The 20,979-nt window shown below is 36.9% G+C and overlaps 1 protein-coding gene and 1 long non-coding RNA gene across 5 annotated transcripts in view; one reads left to right on the top strand and one right to left on the bottom strand.

Moving 5' to 3' along the window:
* Positions 1-54: 54 nt before the first annotated feature.
* Positions 55-6,607, top strand: LOC131579347 (uncharacterized). The gene is made up of 4 exons (XR_009277680.1): positions 55-140; positions 294-494; positions 4,172-4,241; positions 6,497-6,607. It is a non-coding gene; the product is annotated as an uncharacterized LOC131579347 (long non-coding RNA).
* Positions 86-20,979, bottom strand: part of CWH43 (cell wall biogenesis 43 C-terminal homolog) — a 34,760-nt gene continuing 13,866 nt past the window's right edge. For 2 of the 4 annotated variants that reach the window (XM_058839078.1, XM_058839079.1), the window contains 9 exons: positions 20,579-20,704; positions 18,577-18,656; positions 17,509-17,614; positions 14,631-14,766; positions 13,284-13,433; positions 10,853-10,997; positions 10,178-10,239; positions 8,998-9,153; positions 6,622-7,489 (listed from right to left, as the gene is read on the bottom strand). In XM_058839078.1, the coding sequence (XP_058695061.1) occupies positions 7,402-7,489; positions 8,998-9,153; positions 10,178-10,239; positions 10,853-10,997; positions 13,284-13,433; positions 14,631-14,766; positions 17,509-17,614; positions 18,577-18,656; positions 20,579-20,704 (1,049 nt within the window). In that variant the 3' untranslated portion in view covers positions 6,622-7,401. Of the gene's footprint in view, positions 325-6,619; positions 7,490-8,997; positions 9,154-10,177; positions 10,240-10,852; positions 10,998-13,283; positions 13,434-14,630; positions 14,767-17,508; positions 17,615-18,576; positions 18,657-20,578; positions 20,705-20,979 lie in introns of those variants that run through there. The other 2 variants (XM_058839077.1, XM_058839075.1) reach the window with 2 other exon arrangements.

Raw genomic sequence — 20,979 nt, forward strand, 5'->3', positions numbered from 1 at the left:
GAACAAATGGCAAGCTGCCACCGCCAGCCGAACGCACACAAGTGTCAGGTCAATGTTACAGCAGCGGCAGGATGGGCGGTGGGGAAACCTGGGGCCAAGAGTGCTCCTTGCGGGACCATGACAGCGGCTCATGCCCCTAGGTATTGTTCTTGATCCTGGAAATCTAGCGCGTGGAGCCAGCCTCCTTTCCCTCTCCTTGCACAAAGAGGTCGCCATCCCTGAGCCGGGGGAGGAAGACAGCCTGCAGGTCATTGCTGCTTAGCATGCGAGCTCGGCATCCCGTGTCGTTGCAGGGATAAATGCCGTCCCTGGCAGTACCCGGTCCTGAAACACAGATGCGAGGAGACTGCTAGAGCAGCGTCTGTGCACAGTCGAGAATTATAAAGACACAACTGAGTCATGGAAAAAACCCTTCCGCTAAGAGGTTAAGTTAAAAGAATTTCAAGGACTACGAAGCTGAATGCCAGAAGTAGTGAAGTAGTGCCAGATTTAAGGTAAATGTCCCTTTGGAGTAATGCATTAACATACAGTCCTGAACTAACTGATCACAGGCCTATTTGTGTTTCTTTGTGGTTTTTTGTAAGCCTTGCTCAGTGAGTCAGAATGTGCAAGTGCAGATGATTTATTTTGCTTATGTTTTCCACTGCCTGATTTAAAAAGAGGATGGAGTCCACAGGAAAATGAAACCACTTTTCAAAAGTCATGTACTAAAACCCACATCAGAGCAATGAAAGCATGCATTATTTGAAATTCTTACTTACTCACTAACTCATTGAAATTATTTCTATAGAACTTCCTGCCTCTATCTCAGGATATTTTCACCATCTTTTCTTTAGCTCAGTTGTTTGGTGTTAATAACACTAAGGTTGGAGTTCAGTCTCTGTATGAACCATTTACTTGAGACCTGGACTCAGTGATCGTTGTGGGTCCCTTCCAATTCAGAATATTCTATGATTCAATGAAACCTCTGCAAAAAAATAATAATTATAAACCAATGAAAGCATTAAGCTAGGTTTCACTTCTTTGGTAGTTCTATAACCTCCCACATGCCAGACATTCACATTAGTATGTGTCATCCCAAGTTCTTATACCCAATAGGGGCACCAATGAGTAGCAGTTCATCTGATCTAATTCTGGTTTAAGAGGAACAATTCCTTTAGGGGTGTCTGTTTGTTCACTTGACCATAAAAAGCATGCAGGCTGCTAGTTCAGAATAAAAATGTATTCAAAAAGAAAACTTCTTCCATGCCTTACAAAGGTGTAAATTGATATAGATATAAAGAAAGGTGGCACAGAAAAACCCTTTTTGGTTATATCTGAAGACAGAAAAGTTTGTACTTTACCCCCTTTTATATTAGTCTAAAATGAAAGATACTACTTGGCCTTAAAAATATTTCCTTAGACTACAGCTTCTGTAACTACTTCCATTATAAATTCTAAAGCAAATAGGTTTGACAAGCAAAACTTCAATATATTTTTAAATGCACAATCCCTGACCCTTATAAACGAGATCTGCAAAGAAATCCATAGGGAAACATAAAATAAACTTTGTTTTCTTAGGTTCTGCCTGCTAAACAGGGGATTCATGCATCAGCCAGAAAAGGCCTGCCCCACAAGAACAAGATCCATTAAAATACGCACCTTCAGTCCAACCTCAAGAAGTTATAAATTATCCTCTTTGTTACCACCAGCTGTAAACCACTATGGAGGTCTCCAAGCCAGCAGATGCTACAAAATCAGGCCTGTATTTCCTTTCTGAAGCCTGAGTTTATAAAATGCAGAAATGCTTCATTTTACATAGAGCAGATCAATCAGGACATGGCTGATCAATCATTGTACTGAGTCGCTTGGCAAGGTTCTGATTGCAGAAGGACTACAGAAACAGCTTCTGTGAGAAGCTGCTAGAAACTCCCCCTGTGTCTGACAGAGCCAAGGCCAGACAACTCCAAGACAGACAAATCAGTGATGGGGTAATGCCTCTGAGGTAACATATTTAAGAAGGAAAAAAAAGTTAAGGCACAGATGTAATTGTGGCCAGAGAAGTGAGGAGTGAGAATACAGGAGAGAAACAGCTCTGCGGACACCAGGGTCAGTAAAGGAAGGGGGGGAGGTGCTTCAGGTGGTAGAACTGATATTCCCCTGCAGGCTGTACTGGAGCCCAGGGAGCTCCACAGGGTTGTCATAATCCACCTACACAGCCTGTGGAGAACCCCACACTGCAGCAGGTGGATGCCCAAAATAAAGGTGTGGCCCTGTGGAAAGCCCACACTGGAGCAGGATCCCGATAGGACTTGTGATCCTGTGGGAGATCCAGGCTGGAGCAGCCTGTTTCTGAAGGACTGCATCCCATGGAAGAGTGACCCACGCTGTTAATGAAGAACTGCAATTCATGAGAAGAACTCAGGCTGGAGTAGTTTGAGTAGGACTGTATCCCATGGGAGGGACCCCACACTGGAGCAGCTGAAGGACTCCTCTCCCTGAGGAGGAAGCACAGGAGAAACAACATGTGATAAACTAACCATAATCCCCATTCCCCATCTCCCTGCACCACTGTGTGGGAGGAGCAGAAAATTTAGAATAAAATTAAGCCCAGAAAGAAGGGAGGGGCAGGAGAAAGGTGCTCCTAAGATTTGTTTTATTTCTCATTGTCCTGCTCTGATTTTGATTGGCAAAAGATTCAATTAATTTCTCTAAGTCTGTTCTGCCAATAATACTAACTGAGTGAGTGATCTCTCACTGTTCTTATCTCAATCCACAAGTCATCCACTATATTTTCTCTCCCCTGTCCAGTTGCACAGGGGAGTGATAGAGTGACTTTGGTGGGCATCTGGCATCTAGCCAGGGTGGAACCACCACATGGGCAGAGACAGCTTAAGCAGTTCCACCATTAGTGTCTTAATACTAACCCTCCTGGCATCCTTTCTTTTGTGCCAATGCAATCACTTGGACAGCTAAATAGCAAGGTAGGTGAAAGAGCAAGGCTGTCCTTAATGCTCTCAAAAAGCAAAAAATCCCAAAAAAAACCTCCCCTCAACACTTCACTTAGTTTTGTTTATTTGTTTGTTTTCCCCAGCCAGTTGAATATCCAGATCTGACTTACTACACATATGTGCAAGTGCTCCCATCAATGCACAGGAAAGGAATAACAAACCATGGAAGTGGAGAGTGGCAGCAAATGCATCTGCCACTTTACACACTGTTAGAGCAAACTTGAATCTGCAGACATTTTTTTCTTTTTTCTGGAGAAAAACTACCATTCTTTGGATTTTTTTATGTTTGCATTGTTTTTTTTAATTGATAGCTAAAATGGCAATCACATAAAAAAACTTAATTGTGGACTGTGAAAAATACTTGATAAGATGAGAAAGAGGAGCCATTTACTCAGTTATATTTTCTTCACTATCAGGAAACAGTGCAGATGCATCTTTGAGAAAGAAATTCCGAAAGGAATATCAGACTCTAGATTACTAAAGCCATTGTATCTCTCAAATACTTTTATTCATGTTGCTTTGCTTAGAAACAAGCTTGAAAGTTAATTTTAAGCACTAGAATCACAAGCTATGATATGTTTTACAAGTCAGAGGGGGAAGAGAATTGTATTGAAAAGAAAAACATTACAAAGAAAAATTTGCTGAACATTTAGAAAGCAGATAAAGCAGCAACAAAGCACAGTGCAGGGTATTGTAAGAAAATAAACAAAGTACCTACAAGAGGACCAGCAATCATAGTTCCAAATCACTTGCAGATATGAAAAGCTAACTGATACCCAAGTCAACACAGCTTTGTGTAATGCTTCTGGAAAAGAATTTTCATCCTCAGAGTTACAATGAAAAAGCTTAACACCTGTGAGTTATTCCTGCTTGGTATCAGCAAACTGTACTAATTATTACTAATTGAGGACCTCAAGTGGCAGAAGGCAGCAGCTGCAGATTATACAAACTCCTTGAAAGCACTACTCATTAACAGTTCAGCTCGTTTTAATCTATGCACCCATACTATGTTGCCTGTAAAAGTGGAATGGCCTGTTCTCTAACTAGTTCCATGTTAATTTGGCCCAAAGGTCCTTCAGTAATGTCCTGAAAACAAATGTCATCTTACATACATGAGAAAAGTCATGTTTTAGGGCAGTTCATACTTAAATTCTTACATTCCAGGTATTGTTTTCTTTCAGCTTCAGTTTAAAATTTTACATTCTCTTCATTCATCATGAGGCAACTCCAAGCAGCCAATCTTGAGAGCAGGTAAGAATTTCTTCCTGAGCCCTGGGGGTACATCAAAACAGCCAGCAACTCTGGGGCCACAAAGCTCCCTCACTATCAGCAGAGGACTGTGAACATTCTCAGTGTTCTGTTTCAGTGAGACAGGTGGAAACTGGCTGCCTGTAAGCTTAAGCTGCAACAACTTGTTTCAATAACATCAACTCTGGTTCAAAATCAAAGGGTGTGTCCAACTCTTGCTCAGCTTGTAGCTGCAACACTGTTTTTGAAAATGGGAAATAGCAATTTCAGGATTTTCTTAGCCCAAGAGGTTTGAACTGGAGCTCCCAGGTTTTGGACTGCTCTGTAACAACAGTCACAGAGTCACTGTGCCTGAGTCAAGACAGGAATATATCTGTAAGAAGAGACTGGAATCTCCACCCTGCTAAAGAATCCAGCACAATTACTCTCAGAAGTTGCTCTCATATAGGTTACCTGGAGTTCTTTTTTATTCCAAGATACACATGGTTAGGCCCCTGGTGTACTGCCATCTCTTCCTGTACATTCCTACAAACTTCAACTGACCTGCACAGAATTTCAGAGGAAGTGATTTGGAGTACAACAGAATACATATTGTTTTTAGAAGTCAGATTTATGTAATCTAGACCTTTTACCACAAGCAGAAGTTCAAACCTTTAGTAAATACTTATTTTATACATTTTTTCTTTGCATGCCATCTCTGAATGCATAAAGATATCCACAAATTTTTTCTTTCATAACATACTTTCTTATGAAAGCTGAGATGAAGAGAGTATGACTAGAAAACTAAAAGATTAGTCATACACCCCTGCAGCAGGACCTGTTCTAGCACATTTCTGTCATAGCTGGAAACAGTGATTGTGACTTAGATATATATAATGCACATTTTTCTAAACTGCTGAGATACAAGGGATTAGATACGTGTGTAGATATAAGGACAAATAAAATTTAGTTTTAGCTTCCCTATTCTAACCACAGTAGTAGAACAAGTATACAAACAGTTTGTGGTCATGTTTTGTCTTAATAATTCTGATAAAATAGTGCAAATGTCAACAAATATTAACTACCAATTACATACATTAAACTACACAAGCTACTTAGAAGAAGAGAATATTCAAACTTTAGATTTTTTCACTACATGTGGTCAACATGAACCTTCCTAATGGGGTGAGCATCCTGTAAAAAATCCATCAAAATATGCTCAGAGACTTTGAAGATTACATATAGATATGATTTGTAATCTGATCTGTTATGCAAGTTATGTTACGGCGTCTGGCTTCTTGAAAAATATCTCCATTCTATTTTTTAATTGTTAAATTAAAAAATTTCAAGATTTTTGTACTTATACGTAGCATTTCTTGCATTTCACATTAATAAACTGCTCACATTACAAGGTATTTGCAAAGCCAGCCTGTGGAGAATGTTAAGTAATGTGGCAAGATGATGTTATGTGTTCTACAGACTATGAAAAGGCAAACCTGTGGCTGGACGTGGCTAGCTCTGCATCAGAGCTAGCATGAGAGCATGCAGAAAATAAATGAGGATACTCAGAACACTGTGCAACGCTGGTGCCAGTGCCAGCTGCTTTTGTAAGCTGGGAGGAAGAAGAGACAAGGGCTACTGGTGTTTGCAGAAAACTGCAATAAAAGAACAAAGAAAATAATTTGTATCAGTGCACAACATAATTTATCCTGTCTTGCTGGAGAGTCACACAAAGAATAAGTTCAGAGAGCTTGTAAAGACGCACAGACCATAAGTGAAAAATTATTTCAACAATAGCTGGTTGTCAGTTACATCTGAAATAATGAATAAATAACCACTGAGACTTTTAAATGCCTTTCAGATATCCTTTGTCCACAAAGTCCAGTGATCAGTTTCACCCTCAAGAAACACAGCTCTAAAAACCAGGGAGCAAAATGATAGGTAACCAGAATAAAGTGACAAGTGTGGTTCTGGCAGCAATTATCTGACTTCGTAGAACAAGAAACCCTGGGTGGTAAAAACGCATCCTGTATTTGCTAACATAGAGAAACAATAAAATTGAGTACAGTCAAGCTCTTCTTTAAAGTATATGGCAAAGACTTAGAGGGAGAAAAAAAAAAAAAAATCCAGCCTCTTTCCTGCAACATATCCTATTCCTTATAGTTATGGTATGCTTAGATATTACTGGAACAACACACAGTATTAAATACCAACGTCACAAATGTGGTTTCCAAATTGAATGCATCACTAAATTTACCTAACATGTTTCTCACAAGCAGGAAACATCCTTTGGACAACACTGAAGATGTCCTCATTGTTAAAGGGAAGCTCTGCACATATACTGAAGGATCAGGAGCTAAATATAAAAGCCATTGCCACGAGACCCCGAGAAGACAACATTTTACACAGTGTCACATCTTTTTCTTTTCTCTTCTTTTTTTTTCTTTATTATGGTTCATTTTAAGTAAAAGTTACAACCAACTTTTCTCCCTTCCCAGAAACCTCATTATGTTGAGCATGATTGTTTTTAATTCTTTGTCAGCCTGTTCATGTATCTCATAACCATCCTTATTCAGAGGTACTCTCCCTTTTGTAAAAACATTGAAGTGTCTAATATCCATATATGTCTAATATATTTATTCTAATAAAATGAATTTTATTAAAGTCACCTCTTTTTCTCCAGTATTATGAACATCAAATTGTTGTAAAAGTCATTTAAGAATAAAATGTAGAATAGCAGCAGATGTAAATACTGTTTGAGTTGAAAATGCTGACACTTCAAACACATACTTACTGCATCTCTCCCAATTTAAAAATACACTAGTTCCATTCCTATTTTGAAAAACATAAGGCCGAGATTTTTATTGCAATAGCACTCTGATACTTGATACCTCCACAAAAGCTGAAGCAGTTGTTGCCACAGCAAGTTCCCACCCTTGGTTTGTTGCATACAAAGCAGGTATCTGGCCAAGGTAAATACCAGTTTACCAAAAAGCATGCATCTTCCCTCCCTCATAGTGATGGCAGCTCATTAAAGAAGAAAGGCAGCAGCTATATAGACATTCACAGTGTTGTGCAGTATGGGAGTTGCTCATCCTTAAACAGTGTAGTCCTTTGGACTGCCAATTCAGTTTCAAGCAGCAAACCTTTCCTGTTGGTCTCAATAGTATTTTATTTTCTTCCTCTAATTTGTCCGTTTAAAATATTTAGGAGTGCTCATATGAAAGTGATGAATAGGCACATAATTATGTCCATCTTTGTAAGATCCAAACCTAAGAAAAATATTCAACAGAGCAATACTATTACAACATTATTTAACCCAAGTAATTAAATCATACAATTACTACCCTACTTCTGAATGTCCTAGGCAATTTATTTCAGAAACAGGACCCATCTCTATTAAATGTAGATCAGGTTCTAAGTACCCTCTCCTACTAAAGGTTTTTGAGTATAGTGGAGACAATTAATTACATTGATTCTGCTGATGCTATAGGCAGTCTATTATTGGAACTCCAGATGAGAAAGCTGAGTTTTGCATTTATCTACTTAAATTCTAAGCTACATTTTTAGTCCCAGTTTCAATGGAGATACAATTTAAACACCCATAGTATCAAAATAGTCAACCCTGTTATTAATATTGTACATTTTGCTTTCGAAAATTGTGGTGAAAATTGTAATTTTTCATTCCGAATTTAAATGTGAAAGTTTTGACAACTGACTATTATGGTAGACAGACTTGCAAAAGTAAAATGGAGTACTTATTCAAAATATCAGTGCTAAGTAATATTTAAGAGCAGTGCCATTGTATTTCTAAAGAAGTAGAGTTAATCAGAAAAAGCTAAATCTATTCCAATAGGGTAAAAATTTTCTGATTATAGGCAGACAAAAGAAATGAGGACAAGATTCTGTGCTGAAGTCAATTGTGAAAAATCTGAAGGTGAATGCTAACTGTAGGCAAGTTCCATCATGTGGAAAAGTCTGGGCAAACTCCTGCTTAAGACAGGAAGTCAGTGGCTGAGTAGTACATGAGAAGTGAGTAAGCTCAACTGTTAGATGTATATGAGAAAGTAATATATTCTGCATTATGCATGTTAGGAGTAGTAAACGTGACATTACTGGGAATTATCTCTCTGTGGCAACATCTATCACAAACTTCATGACTTTTTCTCTGATATCAATACTAGAATAAATATATTTTTCTCTCTATCTCTTCCTTATGCAATACCAGTGGAAAAATGACAGCAATTCAGAAATAAATAACTATTTTACATAAAACCTAGTCTTTTTTTTTTTCTTCTTGACACATACAACATACTGCCTCAGGCACTCTTTTTAATTTTTGCTCCAATTATATGGCATGTTTTTAAATGCTTATGAAAAAGTATTTAATGTATATATTGTATTTGATATTCTGAGTAACAATATATTAAAAGCCCAATCTCCAAAGTGCTGAGAAACATGGGAGATCTTTCATCAGCTATCAAATGAGTCACCACACCACTTGGCAAATACCCCTATCAAACAATCTCAGAAATTGCCTGGATGAAATGAGCATTACTTGCAATTTATGCTGTGATAAAACAGTCTGTTTTTCCCAGGGTATATGCCAAATCAATTGGAAAAATGGAATTACAAATTACAGAAGTTCTTGACTCCTACTCTTCTGCTCAGTTGGGTACTGATCAGTGCCTCTCACTTTAGAAATAATTTTGTTCCTAGACTTCTCTTTTACAAGATGCCAGGTACATCATCCCCTTTATTTCCTCTGAGACACACTGACCTGGGATTGAAATGGACGTCCTCAGGAACTTGGCTGGGATCAGTGACAATTCTATCATTGTCCACATAGCTATCCACGTGATCTGGGATTCTAAATTTGGCCATCTGGACTTCTGAATCACTTAAACCAGCATGAGATATGCGGGCATAACCCAGCCTATCAAATATGAGAAGAGTTAGTTTGAAGAAATAACTCAAGAAAATTTCAACACATTCTTAATGTATCTTTTTTTCTTTTTCCCAAGAGTTGTGCCTGAACTTATCAACACAATGTTCCATTTCTGTGAATCTTGCCTTCAAAAAACTGAAAGTGCTCCATAAACAGGATCATAACACCATGTCACAAGCATAAAAACTGAAAAACCATGTTTCACAGTAAAAATAAGTTCTATATCTAAAAGCCTTTTTTAAAAAATACAGCTTTAGAATATGAGTGCAGGTATAAGCTCACCAAATTTTCACTGAAAAGGTTTCAATATTCATGAAAGAAACTCAAGCATCAGTTGAATGAATAATGAGAAAAATTCAAATTGCAAATAGAGTTTTAGTTGAGTTTTTTTGGTTGCCTTTTTTTCTTTTTTTTACTCAATACTGTTAAGATAGCTATCAAGTTTATGACTCGCGACCACTGCAGAATTTGCATAGTTTATTCAGAATAAGATGAATTCCATTCCAGTACAAACATGATTTACAAGCAATTTGGTATTAAAAGATATGGAGTGTATAGGTCCTGTGCCCCAATATGGGCTTACACAGTTCAAGTTTCCACTAAATCCAGCATAAAGATTGGCTGGATTAGATCAGCATTTTGCTTCCATAGTTCAAAATTTCTATCTTCTGTGTCACATAAAAATCAGTTCTTAGCATTCACATTTTAGAATGAAGTTGCAAAGCTAGAGCTTTGGAAAAATGTAGTTTTATGTTACCAAAGCAGAGTAGATCTGAAGACTTTTGACGCAGAATGATGAACCCTGCAATAGCGTCTTAGCAAAATACATTCAGAGAAATACCAGTTCTTGTGATCCTAAGAACAATGTTTCATATAATTTTATGATAGATCCAACTGCCCATAATAATAGTTTAGGGATGTAAGACTCTTCCACAATCACTTAAAGATGATTATAAAACTAATAACCATCAAGATATTTAAACCTACAAATAAGTGATTCACTTTAACATACCTTATTACTCCACGATACATAATATAGCTACACCATCTGTCCCTATCTGTACTGTCGATATCCTAGAAGCAAAAGGGAAAAAAAGTCAAACAAATAAGGTAAGTGTTTATCTGGGTAGGCTTTAAATCAACAACAGGACCAGTGTGCAAACTCACTGCAGAAAAATATTTTGCCTAAAACATTGTAATAAGGCAGAAAGAAAAACCTCACTGTTAGATATGGACAAATCAGACAATTTTTTGATATCCCTTAACGAGGAGCTCATTTTTAAAACAAAAGAATCACAGAATTAGAGGATGCCTGGAGGTCACCTAACCCTGGTAAAAGTCACTTCAGGCAGGTTGCTCAGGGCCTTATGGAGCTAACTTTTGAATATCTCCAAGGATGAATGTTTCACAACTTCACCAGGCCCCTGTTCTAATCTTAGACAACCCTGCAACTTTTTATTTCTTCTAAATGACATTAGCTCCCTTGAGGCAGCTGCTGTCCATTGCCTCTTCTTCTTTCACGGTGTAACTCCACCTTCTCTGCAAGATATCCTGTGGTAGCTAAAGACTGTATTTGAAAATGGGCTTGTGTTTTCTTCTCTGCCTATATTTAAATTACTAGTTTGAAATACTAAGCTGAGTGCTTCCAATGTATATTTTCTCTAAATATACGGTATTTTTATATTACCTGCACATTTCCATTTTTTATTAATTCATTATAGTCTCTGGATCCAGGAGCTGAAGTGATGTATCCTAGAAATACAACCTGCTTAGAGCTAGTCTTCAATAGGTTTGAAACAGCTATTGCTTGGAGTTTTCTATCCAAATCCTCTCTGAAAGAAATTGGAAAGACTTTAAGACATATACATTTTAGCTCACAATCTTTGTGCTATGACATAGTAAGCCACAAATCAATCTGGTACAATTTTTGTTGCTCAGTATTAGAGAGTATGAAAGTTTACAGAAATCTCATTGATTCAAAATTATCTACTACATTTGATAAAAGCCACATGGTCATGGTAGATGTAATTCACATTTTCTTTCTATCCATTACAGGAAGAACGTCTTCTATTACTGTTTTGTTTTTAATACTGATACCATCACTAGGAAATGTAAATGTTAGTGTTTTGGTTATATAAGACCTTGTCTCTGCTTGCACTTAAAATTTAACCGTGCTAGCACAAGTGCATAACAAAGAACTTAAATGCTAAAAAAAATTTTCGTATGGATAGATCACAGTAAATAAAGTCTTCAAGCCTGGGTGCCATAATTTATGAAATGTAACTAGAGTTACATCATCCCATTAGCATTACTTAATTACATTTGGCCTGTATTTCACATCTCTTTAACAAGATTTGCACAAGAGTACCAACATGATAACAACATAGCGATAGCGTAAGTGGAGCCTGGTAAAATACTTCATTGGATCCCATTCCCTGTCCTTAGGTTTGTCATAAAATAATGCAAAAGCAGTTCTCTTTCTATGATGCTTTATGTTAGTGACTTTAAACAGTTGTGTACATCATGCTGCCTTCTATATTTTGGTAGTCTGGACTAAATAACATTGACAGAGCTGATTTTGGAACCTGTAAACCCAAAAGAAGACAGCTATTTACAATTTAGAAAGCAGCTATGCTTTCTAAATCGTGGTACTTCTGCCTGAAGCAACTGTACTAGGGAGAAAGAACACACAGACAGGAGAAAAAAAAAACCCCAAACACTTAAGAAGAAGTCTGACCTAGGTATATGTGAAGTTGTCTGCTCAGCTAACTGCTCTTTCCAGAATGCACCTCTCCAGAAGATGGGATCTTTTAAAGGCACAGGCACAGTTACAGTCCCACATTTTAAAAATCATATTTAAAAAACAACCCTAGTTATCCACTATTCTGTAGTTTATGTCAACTTAAGCAGAAGAAAAAAATACTAAAAATGAGCAGTTACGTGCAGTATTTAGTTACAAATTCATTCCCCTCTAAAACACAATCCAATTTGCTCATTTCCCATGTGTCTCCTCATATTTTCTCCTTCATCTTTATCTAATTCCTTTCAGAGGGGATAATACAGTGTTATTTTCTTCTACTTTGACAAACAGTTTCTCAGACAGGCAAGTCTAATCACCTGTATGAGGCACAGAATTAAATTCCTTTCTAGAGTTAAAACTGGGGAGTGATTTCTGACAACCATATTTGTTTAATAAATGGAAAATCTATAAACAATTTGCAGGTTTGATGCAGCTTCTACTCAGGGGAAGGAAATGGGATACAGAGAATTCCTATGGCTTTCTGAGCAGCTTCATTGTGTTATAATATCTGCACCCTATCCATAAATTTGCCTCTCCATGAATTGTAACAATTTTTTTTTAAATTCCAAATCTTATTACCTAGCCACAAACATACTAGATATCACACCAAATATAACAGAAATTATAGCTACATGGAGCATTCACAAAACTCTCTCTTATTAATATTCATTACACGTGAGTAATCAAAACATTGCGTTCAAGAACTGAAATATATACCTTATTCTTTTCCATCATTTATTTGCCTTATTGGTATAATACTGCTTTTCTGAATTCAGAGATCAGACTTCCTATTTCCACTTGCATACTCTCAGAAGAACACTAATGGGTATTTTTACTGCTGTTTCAACACTGTCCTTTCTTGGAGGTTTCAGATTTGTCACTTTTTAAAAAAAAAAAAAAAAATGTTTTTCTATTAATGCTGTCTATCTCTAACTATATCTATCTGCACTCATTATATAATGTAATGCATCTATTCCATATGCAAAAAGTCAGAAGGATGCTATCCTGCATGGAGATGCATCTGTGGCCCTATCATTTGTTATGACTTTGCAGAACTGTATCTTTAAATCTCTAGTAATTCAGATAGTAGGTTCAGCTGAGTTTTGCATGACACACTTGTCCTACTTTAAAAAATGCTTCAAAATTTTAAACCAGTAGTTTAATCAATTTTAAACTGTCATAGTATTTCTTCAAAGGTGCCCTGCTAGAACCAGTATTCCAGCAGCAGATTTTAAAGGGTACAGAAGAAATCCCAGAAGTTTGCAAATTCCACTACGTGACTTTCTACACTCTATGTAAAACTAAGTAAAATACGCACTCTTCATTTCCGAAGTGGGCGACAACAAAATCAACCAGCTTCCCTGTGAAGTTGACAGTCAGGGAGATGGCAGGTGCAATCTCTCCCTCTGGAGATGGAAGGAGGTGATGGGTTGATTTTACAATTGGATACCTGGATAGTGCCATAATCCTACATGAGGAGAGGCAAAGAGTTACATTTTGTGATTCACAAGCATCAAAGGTGTAAACTAAGAAGATAAATGTGAGCAGAAGATGAACAGTCACTGGAAAAAACTATAAGAGCAGAATACAAACTATCTCTAGTGGATTTTTCTGAATATAGAAAGCTTCACTCTAAAATACTGCTTAACTACATGTCTAAAAATATATTATCAAGTTAATTCCTACCCTAAGAATATCATTCCATAAATATGTTCTTTCACTCAGCTTTTCATGATGTGTATTTCAGACAAAACAAAATTTTATACTACCAGAAATTAAAAGGTGTTTTATTAAAAGTGGAAGTAGGTAGAAATGCATCTTTAAAATGGAAGATTTCTCTTTTTTCAGCTCCTGTTTGGACATTTTGCATCAGGTTTTTCATGGTATTTCATTAATGAAATCTCAGAGAATGACTTATCTGCCCCATTCTGACTCAAATAGACAGAGTCTGGAAGAAGAAAGTTACTAAATGTCCCTCCCATATGGCAAAAATTAAATAGCCATTGCAACATCAGTTCAAAGTTCCATCTGCCATACAGATGTGTATATACCCCTTGAAAAAAAGGAAACAATACATATTATATGCCAGTATTTTTCCAGAGGACAAAGATATTTAAAGATAGGCAACTGAGGTGGTGAAACATTAAGGTAAAATTAGACACAAAATATCTGGTCAAACAGATCAGGTCATGCACCTTTCTATTCCCATCTCCCATTATACAGCCCAAACTAGATTTAATAAATTCAAAATTTTTCATACCTCCTGCACTACATTTTCCAACTGCTATCATATTTTTAAGTCTAAAATATAAAATTCTCATAGCCCAAAACAAAATAATGTGAAAAAGGCATCAGATACAGCCCTTGGAATGCTAAATTTACAGATCTGTACATTAAAGGGCAGGATGCCATTCTCTGCATCACCAAAACTGAAGTAGCTTATGAGGGCAGGCACCAAAATCTGGTCATGTTTAGTAGTGAGAAAACTCCATCCACATTGCATGGTAATGCTAACGAATCAAAGCCTGTTCCTAAAGGACAAGCTTCAACAAGTGATTACAGTGATTACTATTCCAACTACTCTTTCTTTCTGTATTAATGCAGTTTGTATTGGGCAATATATTTACATCTATTTACTGTCACTGTGGATGTAAAGATGACTCACCCCCAAGTGTGATCTCTTGTGCTTGGACCAAAATCTGTGTAAAATCCCAGTCTTTCTCCTAGCCACATTGTTGGATCATGGTTTCCAATGAATGGTTTAGAGGCATCACTCTCTATAATAGTGATAAAATCTGCTTCTAAGATAGGAGGGAAAAAAAGAAAATATTTTCACATTTATAACTGTTACCTAGAAATGGGACTTACAAATAGCTACCTAATGTCATTATTTCCCTTTTGATTACAGAAGGATGTACACAAGCCCTTCAGGGGTCAGTCAAGGTAAATCAATGTTGGCCACAAAGTCATGCCCAAATTTTTGGCTACTGCAGGCCACACAAACTCTGATGAAGATGCACTTTGCATGAACTCTGCTTGCCATGGCTCATTCCTGGTGCATAACCAGAGATACGTGCAACTGCAGAATACAGCTGGCCTGCACAGACCTCGTGCCACTTCAAAAGCATTAGAGATACTATGCACACACAAATTAATAGCACAATAGCAAGCCTACTGCTTTCAATATGATGAACAAACACTACATAGCACATCTACACTTCCCTTCATCTACCAAATCCTATTGTGCCTCTAAGGGTCCTATGCAAGACACAGCTAGATGCTGTTGCCAAAACAATTATTCAGCCCAGAGCAACCTTGCAACAGCTTCAAGACATGGTAACAGAAGGGTTGGCAGCTCCAGTGAATTGCTGACCATCTGCAGCTACCTCACTTTGCCATTGCACTGTGGTCCCTCCCTGTTTACATGCAGATGTGTGGTTTTGCCAGGGGAACATAATGGGTTCCCCTATATTTTAACTTGAGGATACAGCTCCCTTGAGGAACTGGCATCTAAGAAACACCTGCCCATGCCTGAAGGAAGGTGGGAATCTGCAAGCTGCCCACAGGATGGCTGAACCATTCAGACTCAGCTTGAGCAGCCAGTCAGTACAGCTGCAGCAGCAGGGAGTGCTCTAAATGCTCCCTTCTTGCTGCAATTGTGCCCCTTTTAGAGTGCTCTTCTACACAGGAAGGCAAATTGAGTCACCACTTCATCCACAGCCCTTTCATAAGGGCTTATGACCATCCAGCACCACAGAAGATTCTTTTGCTTACCAGCAGTGTAAAGCACTGCCATCATGGAAAATAGGAGCTCAGACTTCTTAAGTGAATTCCCAGGATTTTCCTTCTCTATCATTAGCATACATGCTGATCACAGAAACAGTAAGTGAAACCATTAAGAAAGGTTGAGGTAAGATCCCTCCAGGGCAAACAGAAATTCCAGTCACAAAAGCCATTACATGTTGCATCTTCGCTATTCAAAAAGAGAGGTGTGAAAGGAATGCACACCACCACACCTTTAAAGACAACCCCTATCCTAAAGCAGATAGCCACTCTTTTCTCTATGGCTCTCGAAATCAGGAACTCTTCCTATAGGAATTTCTAGCCAAACTCTGAATGCATTTACTGACGATGTTAATGTAGTATTTTATATAATAATATACATGTAGCATAAAACTTCAGAATACCATTTCCACCTATCAGAAATTATGATTTATTAACTTATATTTTGGATTTTGCTGCCTTTTTGACTTACCAATTCTCTTTTTTAGAAGTGATATTTCATTACCCTTAAGAAATGACAACGGACATAACCAGGTAATCACTTTTCTAATATTCATTAATTTAAACTATAGGTAGCAGAAATGAATACATTCTTTAAAATTCATAAATAAATCTGCAAAGATTAAATAACCACCCAGACATGAACTATGGAATCACTTATGTAGAAGAATACTCCAAATTTCAATTAATTAAATGTGCTGGCTGTTTTCTCGTATCACCAGACAGCCAACATAGTGCAGCTCTCTGAACCTTTGGTCCTGGGACAATAAAGGGAACGAGATTAAAATCACTCACTTCACTCTTCACTAACTCCTGTGTATATATGCCACAAAATCAAGACTTTCACAGGAGCACCTGTCAGTGCCTTTTCATTGCTTGGGTTTGTAAAGCCTGAGCTGCTCAGGAAAATCCCGTGGTGGACTGGAGAACAACAAATGCTGAAATTGCAGCATGGACATTTCCTAACTCCCTGAACTGCTTTAGGTCTTAAACTGTCAGTCCCTGTCTACCTTATCTCATGGGTATCGCAGGAAAAAAGTAACACCTACAAGCACTACTGGCCAATCCCTTTCAATGCCCTCTGCAACGGCACTCATCTTGAGTCCAAATTCTTTATTTCCTATAGCTAATTTTCCAACCAAAATCCTGCCCATGAGCAACAGTTTAGACACTCTTCTTTACAATAAAATCATTAAATCATGACAACCAAGCTACAATATCTCTACTTTTCTTTTATACATTGCTCTGGTTCAGTGATGGAAACAGACTTGTCTGTTTCTTCTCTGCATTCACTGTTTATGGCATTTGAATTTCACACCCTTTAGGAATTACGTAATGCTTCACATCTGAAAAAAGACACAGAGAAGTTATAAAACATTGCATTTGATCTAAAAGTATATTTACCTTTGCAAATACCATTGTATTCTATCTAAAAGGATGTTATTTCATTTATGCAAAGAATTTCTGTACAGACAAGTAACTCATCAGCAACATGAGAAGAAAAATCCACATAGGAAATAAAATGTTTCCTCTGACCAGAAACCTCTTTAAAACATATAAACAAATTATCACCTCTACAAATGGATTTTTTTGACTGAAGTGATTGTATTGGAACAGTTCACAAATTGAGGAGAAAACGACTAAACACAGATTCTTGTGTTAATGCAAAAATGGCCTCAGTTACCAAGCAGCTGTTTTCACTTTTGTCTCTTCAGATGAAACCTCCAAAGTATAAATGAAGTAGGGAAAAAAAGAGTTACCTGTCTGATAAAGCAGATTAGCTGATCCTTCCAAATTATACCACCCTTCATTGTCATATCCAAACCTAAAAGGCCAGATCATAGCAGAGAAATCTCTTTTTGGGGCCTCAAAAAATAAATGGAAAAAAGTAAAACAAAATTTGAATTTTACATATTATAGCTTTGCAGTAAACAAAACCAGACACATGGTGCCGTAAAAGAGATACAAGAAGAGATGGTTTATCCAATGTATTTTCCTAATAAAGCTGTAAAGAATTACAAAAGACTAAATCTGCTATTAACAAGGGAATAAAAACCATAATACTTAAAATGAAGTTGTTTAAGTTACAGTAAATAAATGAAGAGGAAAGAGACAATGCATTTTTTTTTTATCTTATGAAGAGGAGCTTAGTAAGTTGACCACATTTTGCCACACAAGGTACTACAAACTTGAATTAATTGCAAAAAGGCCAACCATATAAATCTGTGTGCATTTGTGAATCCAACATGGAACTCCATGAGTGTTAACCATCTTGTTATTTATTACCTTTGCAATACCTATTTTCTTGCAAGACAGAAAACTGGAATCCTCAAATTTTTATCCAATTTCCATACCTAGTCTAAGTCTAATCTATGTCAACCAACTTTTCAGGCAGTTTCAATTCAGAATTATGATAAAATAGAGAATCACAGAATTCCTTCATCTGGAAGAAATCTCAGGAAGTTATCTGTTCAAACTCCCCCTACATGAGATCAGGCTGCTAACAGCATTGTCCAGTTTGAATAGAGTTGAAATAAACTAATTTATAAAAGTAATGTTCAAATTGAACATATGAGACAAGAATCTCTCAAATTTTCAAAATTTTGAAAAATTTTTCCTTCATAGGATCACTATAAATCTTCAAAGACCCAGACATTTCAATTGGACATGAATTTATAAATTAAATTTTTGCATCTTCATTTCTGCATTAGTTTATCTGAATACTTGGTTACAAAGATTTCTTCAGCAACAACTAACATACATAAGTTATCACACACACATTTTACCGTATATTTGAAAGTTACCATTCTCACAAGCACTCTACTCACCCCTTGGCCCAGCTTCTTCTGGTAAGTTTTATAACGTAAACCCAATCCAAGCAAACCAACACCAACAAACAGCCACAATACTTGAAAGAGAAAAAATGTTTTTAATTTGAGAAAAGTAATGTTATTATTGCTGTTAAACAGGACATTGCTATTCTAAGGAGTGCTATTCACAGAATAAGAAATATGTCGGTTTAAATGACAACAGCAGATCAAGGCAGTATCTATGCATGCAGAATATGCATATGTGTACAAGTACACTCCAAAACACAACATGCTATCAGATAAAAGGTACCAAAAGTCCTTAGAATAATTATGTAAAAATTACTCCTAGAAAATAATTCATTATAGGACATGAATTAGAGCACGAAGGGAAAACCCTTCAGTGTTTTCCTCTCTGCATGCAAGTATGCATTTGTACTGCACAACTTTTGTCTTGTTCTAATACAATGTGTGGAATAAAATTTAGCTTACTTTGCAAGCCTTTAGATGTCAGAAAGATGTGACTCTTTCCAGACTTACAGAGCGGTCATTTGTTTGACTTACTCTTGGAAAGACAGTGCAGCTTCATAAAAGCATATTCAGAGCTTTCTAATTGCTCCTGTAGCATTACAAACAACCACAGTGTGCACTTAGAAGCTCTCACCATTCAGTACAATGCAATTTGATGATCAAAGCCCTCTACAGTTACTCCATTTACACAGTGGCATATGCTACCTACAATGATTTTAGTAACTCCAGTTTGTTCTTTCATGTATTTAAAAAGACGTGAAACTATTTTAAGGCAAGTTTTCTGGAATGGTTTTGGGTAAAATTTAAATACATTTAATGTATTGTAATGTAATGTCAGAAAGAAAGACATGCTGCTTATATTAGCATATGTCAAGCAATTTCATACTCTGGAAGACACAAAGGTTCTTAGAGTGGAAGCTGAGAAACAGTACAAGTCTGGGCATGATGAGGAAGTACAAGAGGTACTGCTGCAACATTACAATATTAGCTGAGCAAAGGCTGTACTTTGTGACTGGTAGTATTTTTAAATATGAATTTACTTTTGTGAAATGTTTCTTAGCAGTAATATTTAAACCACTTGAAATGGTGCTCATGTTGTCTCTGACACACAAACTCTCACAGGCCACATTCTTTTGGCCCCTGAGTATACAGGATAAAGACCTCCATAAAGATTCCAGAAAGAGCCCTGAAAAACTGTGAAGCACTACTGTCTCCTTTTTCCAAATGCAGCAAAATGGACACAAATGGCAAGCAATTTGCTCCAAAGTCATAGAAGAAAGGATGCAGGAATTGGAATCTTCAGCATCCTGATCTCTGTAGGGTTACCATGCCCTCATGCCTAGCATTTTATTCCTGTACCAAACTTCACATTATAGATAGGCATTCTTCTTTAGAAAGAGTAAGCTGACAGTGAAAACAAATCAGGAATTCAAACGATTGTAGAGAAATGGTTGAAAATATTTGTCTGTTTTGAAAGCCAAAAATTGATAAAACTTCAAACATTTGATTTTCATTTTTCTTAAAAACCTAAGGAAAAAAGCAGGCCCCATACATACAATCTGAAAATCTGTGCTGTCACACTGCACCACTTCAAGATTGCCATACTGAATGTCTGGGAAATCATTCATATCTTTTGTACACACAATGTAATGCCAAGATCCAGAGAGGCCTCCTCCTCAACCACTAAAATGAAACCACAAATGATGCTGGATCCATTTTCACATTTTGGTTTTTGCCCAGTTTCTTGTCTCTGTTTAACACATTCCATTAGGAGTAGCCTCTGTCAGTCATAATCACAGTGAGTCAACTCCTCCAGTAGTACATGTCATCATTAACCTGGAACTAGGGAAATACCAACTACCAGTCTGTCTCAAACTAGTACCAAAAAAACAATTTCTAAAACATCTCAGCAAATACTCTACAGTGTGTTGTCTTTTTTTCCTCAGACAGTATTCTTAGAGTCATGCAGGAAAGTAAGTAAAATTATACTTACATAGTTTAATATACTTTTTACTCCTTTTGAAGAATGGTTTTTGATTGCTTTTCACTTCAAAGACAGAGCTAAGGTCTCTCTTGGGTCCTGTTAGAAAGTCTACTCCAATACATAACATTATAAAACCTGTAAAAATATAAGTAATTAATTTTTTCATAGACTTTTAACATATTAAACATTGTTCATAAACATGTCTTTTATAAACTCCCAGCTGTTGTGTTGCAGCACAACAACCTTATGGTTCCAACAACAAAGATGATTCAAAGCAAAATGCAGATAAATTCCATACGTACTGAGGCAATGCAGGAACTATGACATTTACTGACAAGTATCTCAAGTAAAGACTGATTTGCAGTACAGCTCCAGGATATTATTTCAAAAAGGCTAATACATAGTAGAAA

Source organism: Poecile atricapillus, chromosome 4 (assembly GCF_030490865.1).
Source record: "Poecile atricapillus isolate bPoeAtr1 chromosome 4, bPoeAtr1.hap1, whole genome shotgun sequence".
NCBI lineage: Eukaryota > Metazoa > Chordata > Aves > Passeriformes > Paridae > Poecile > Poecile atricapillus.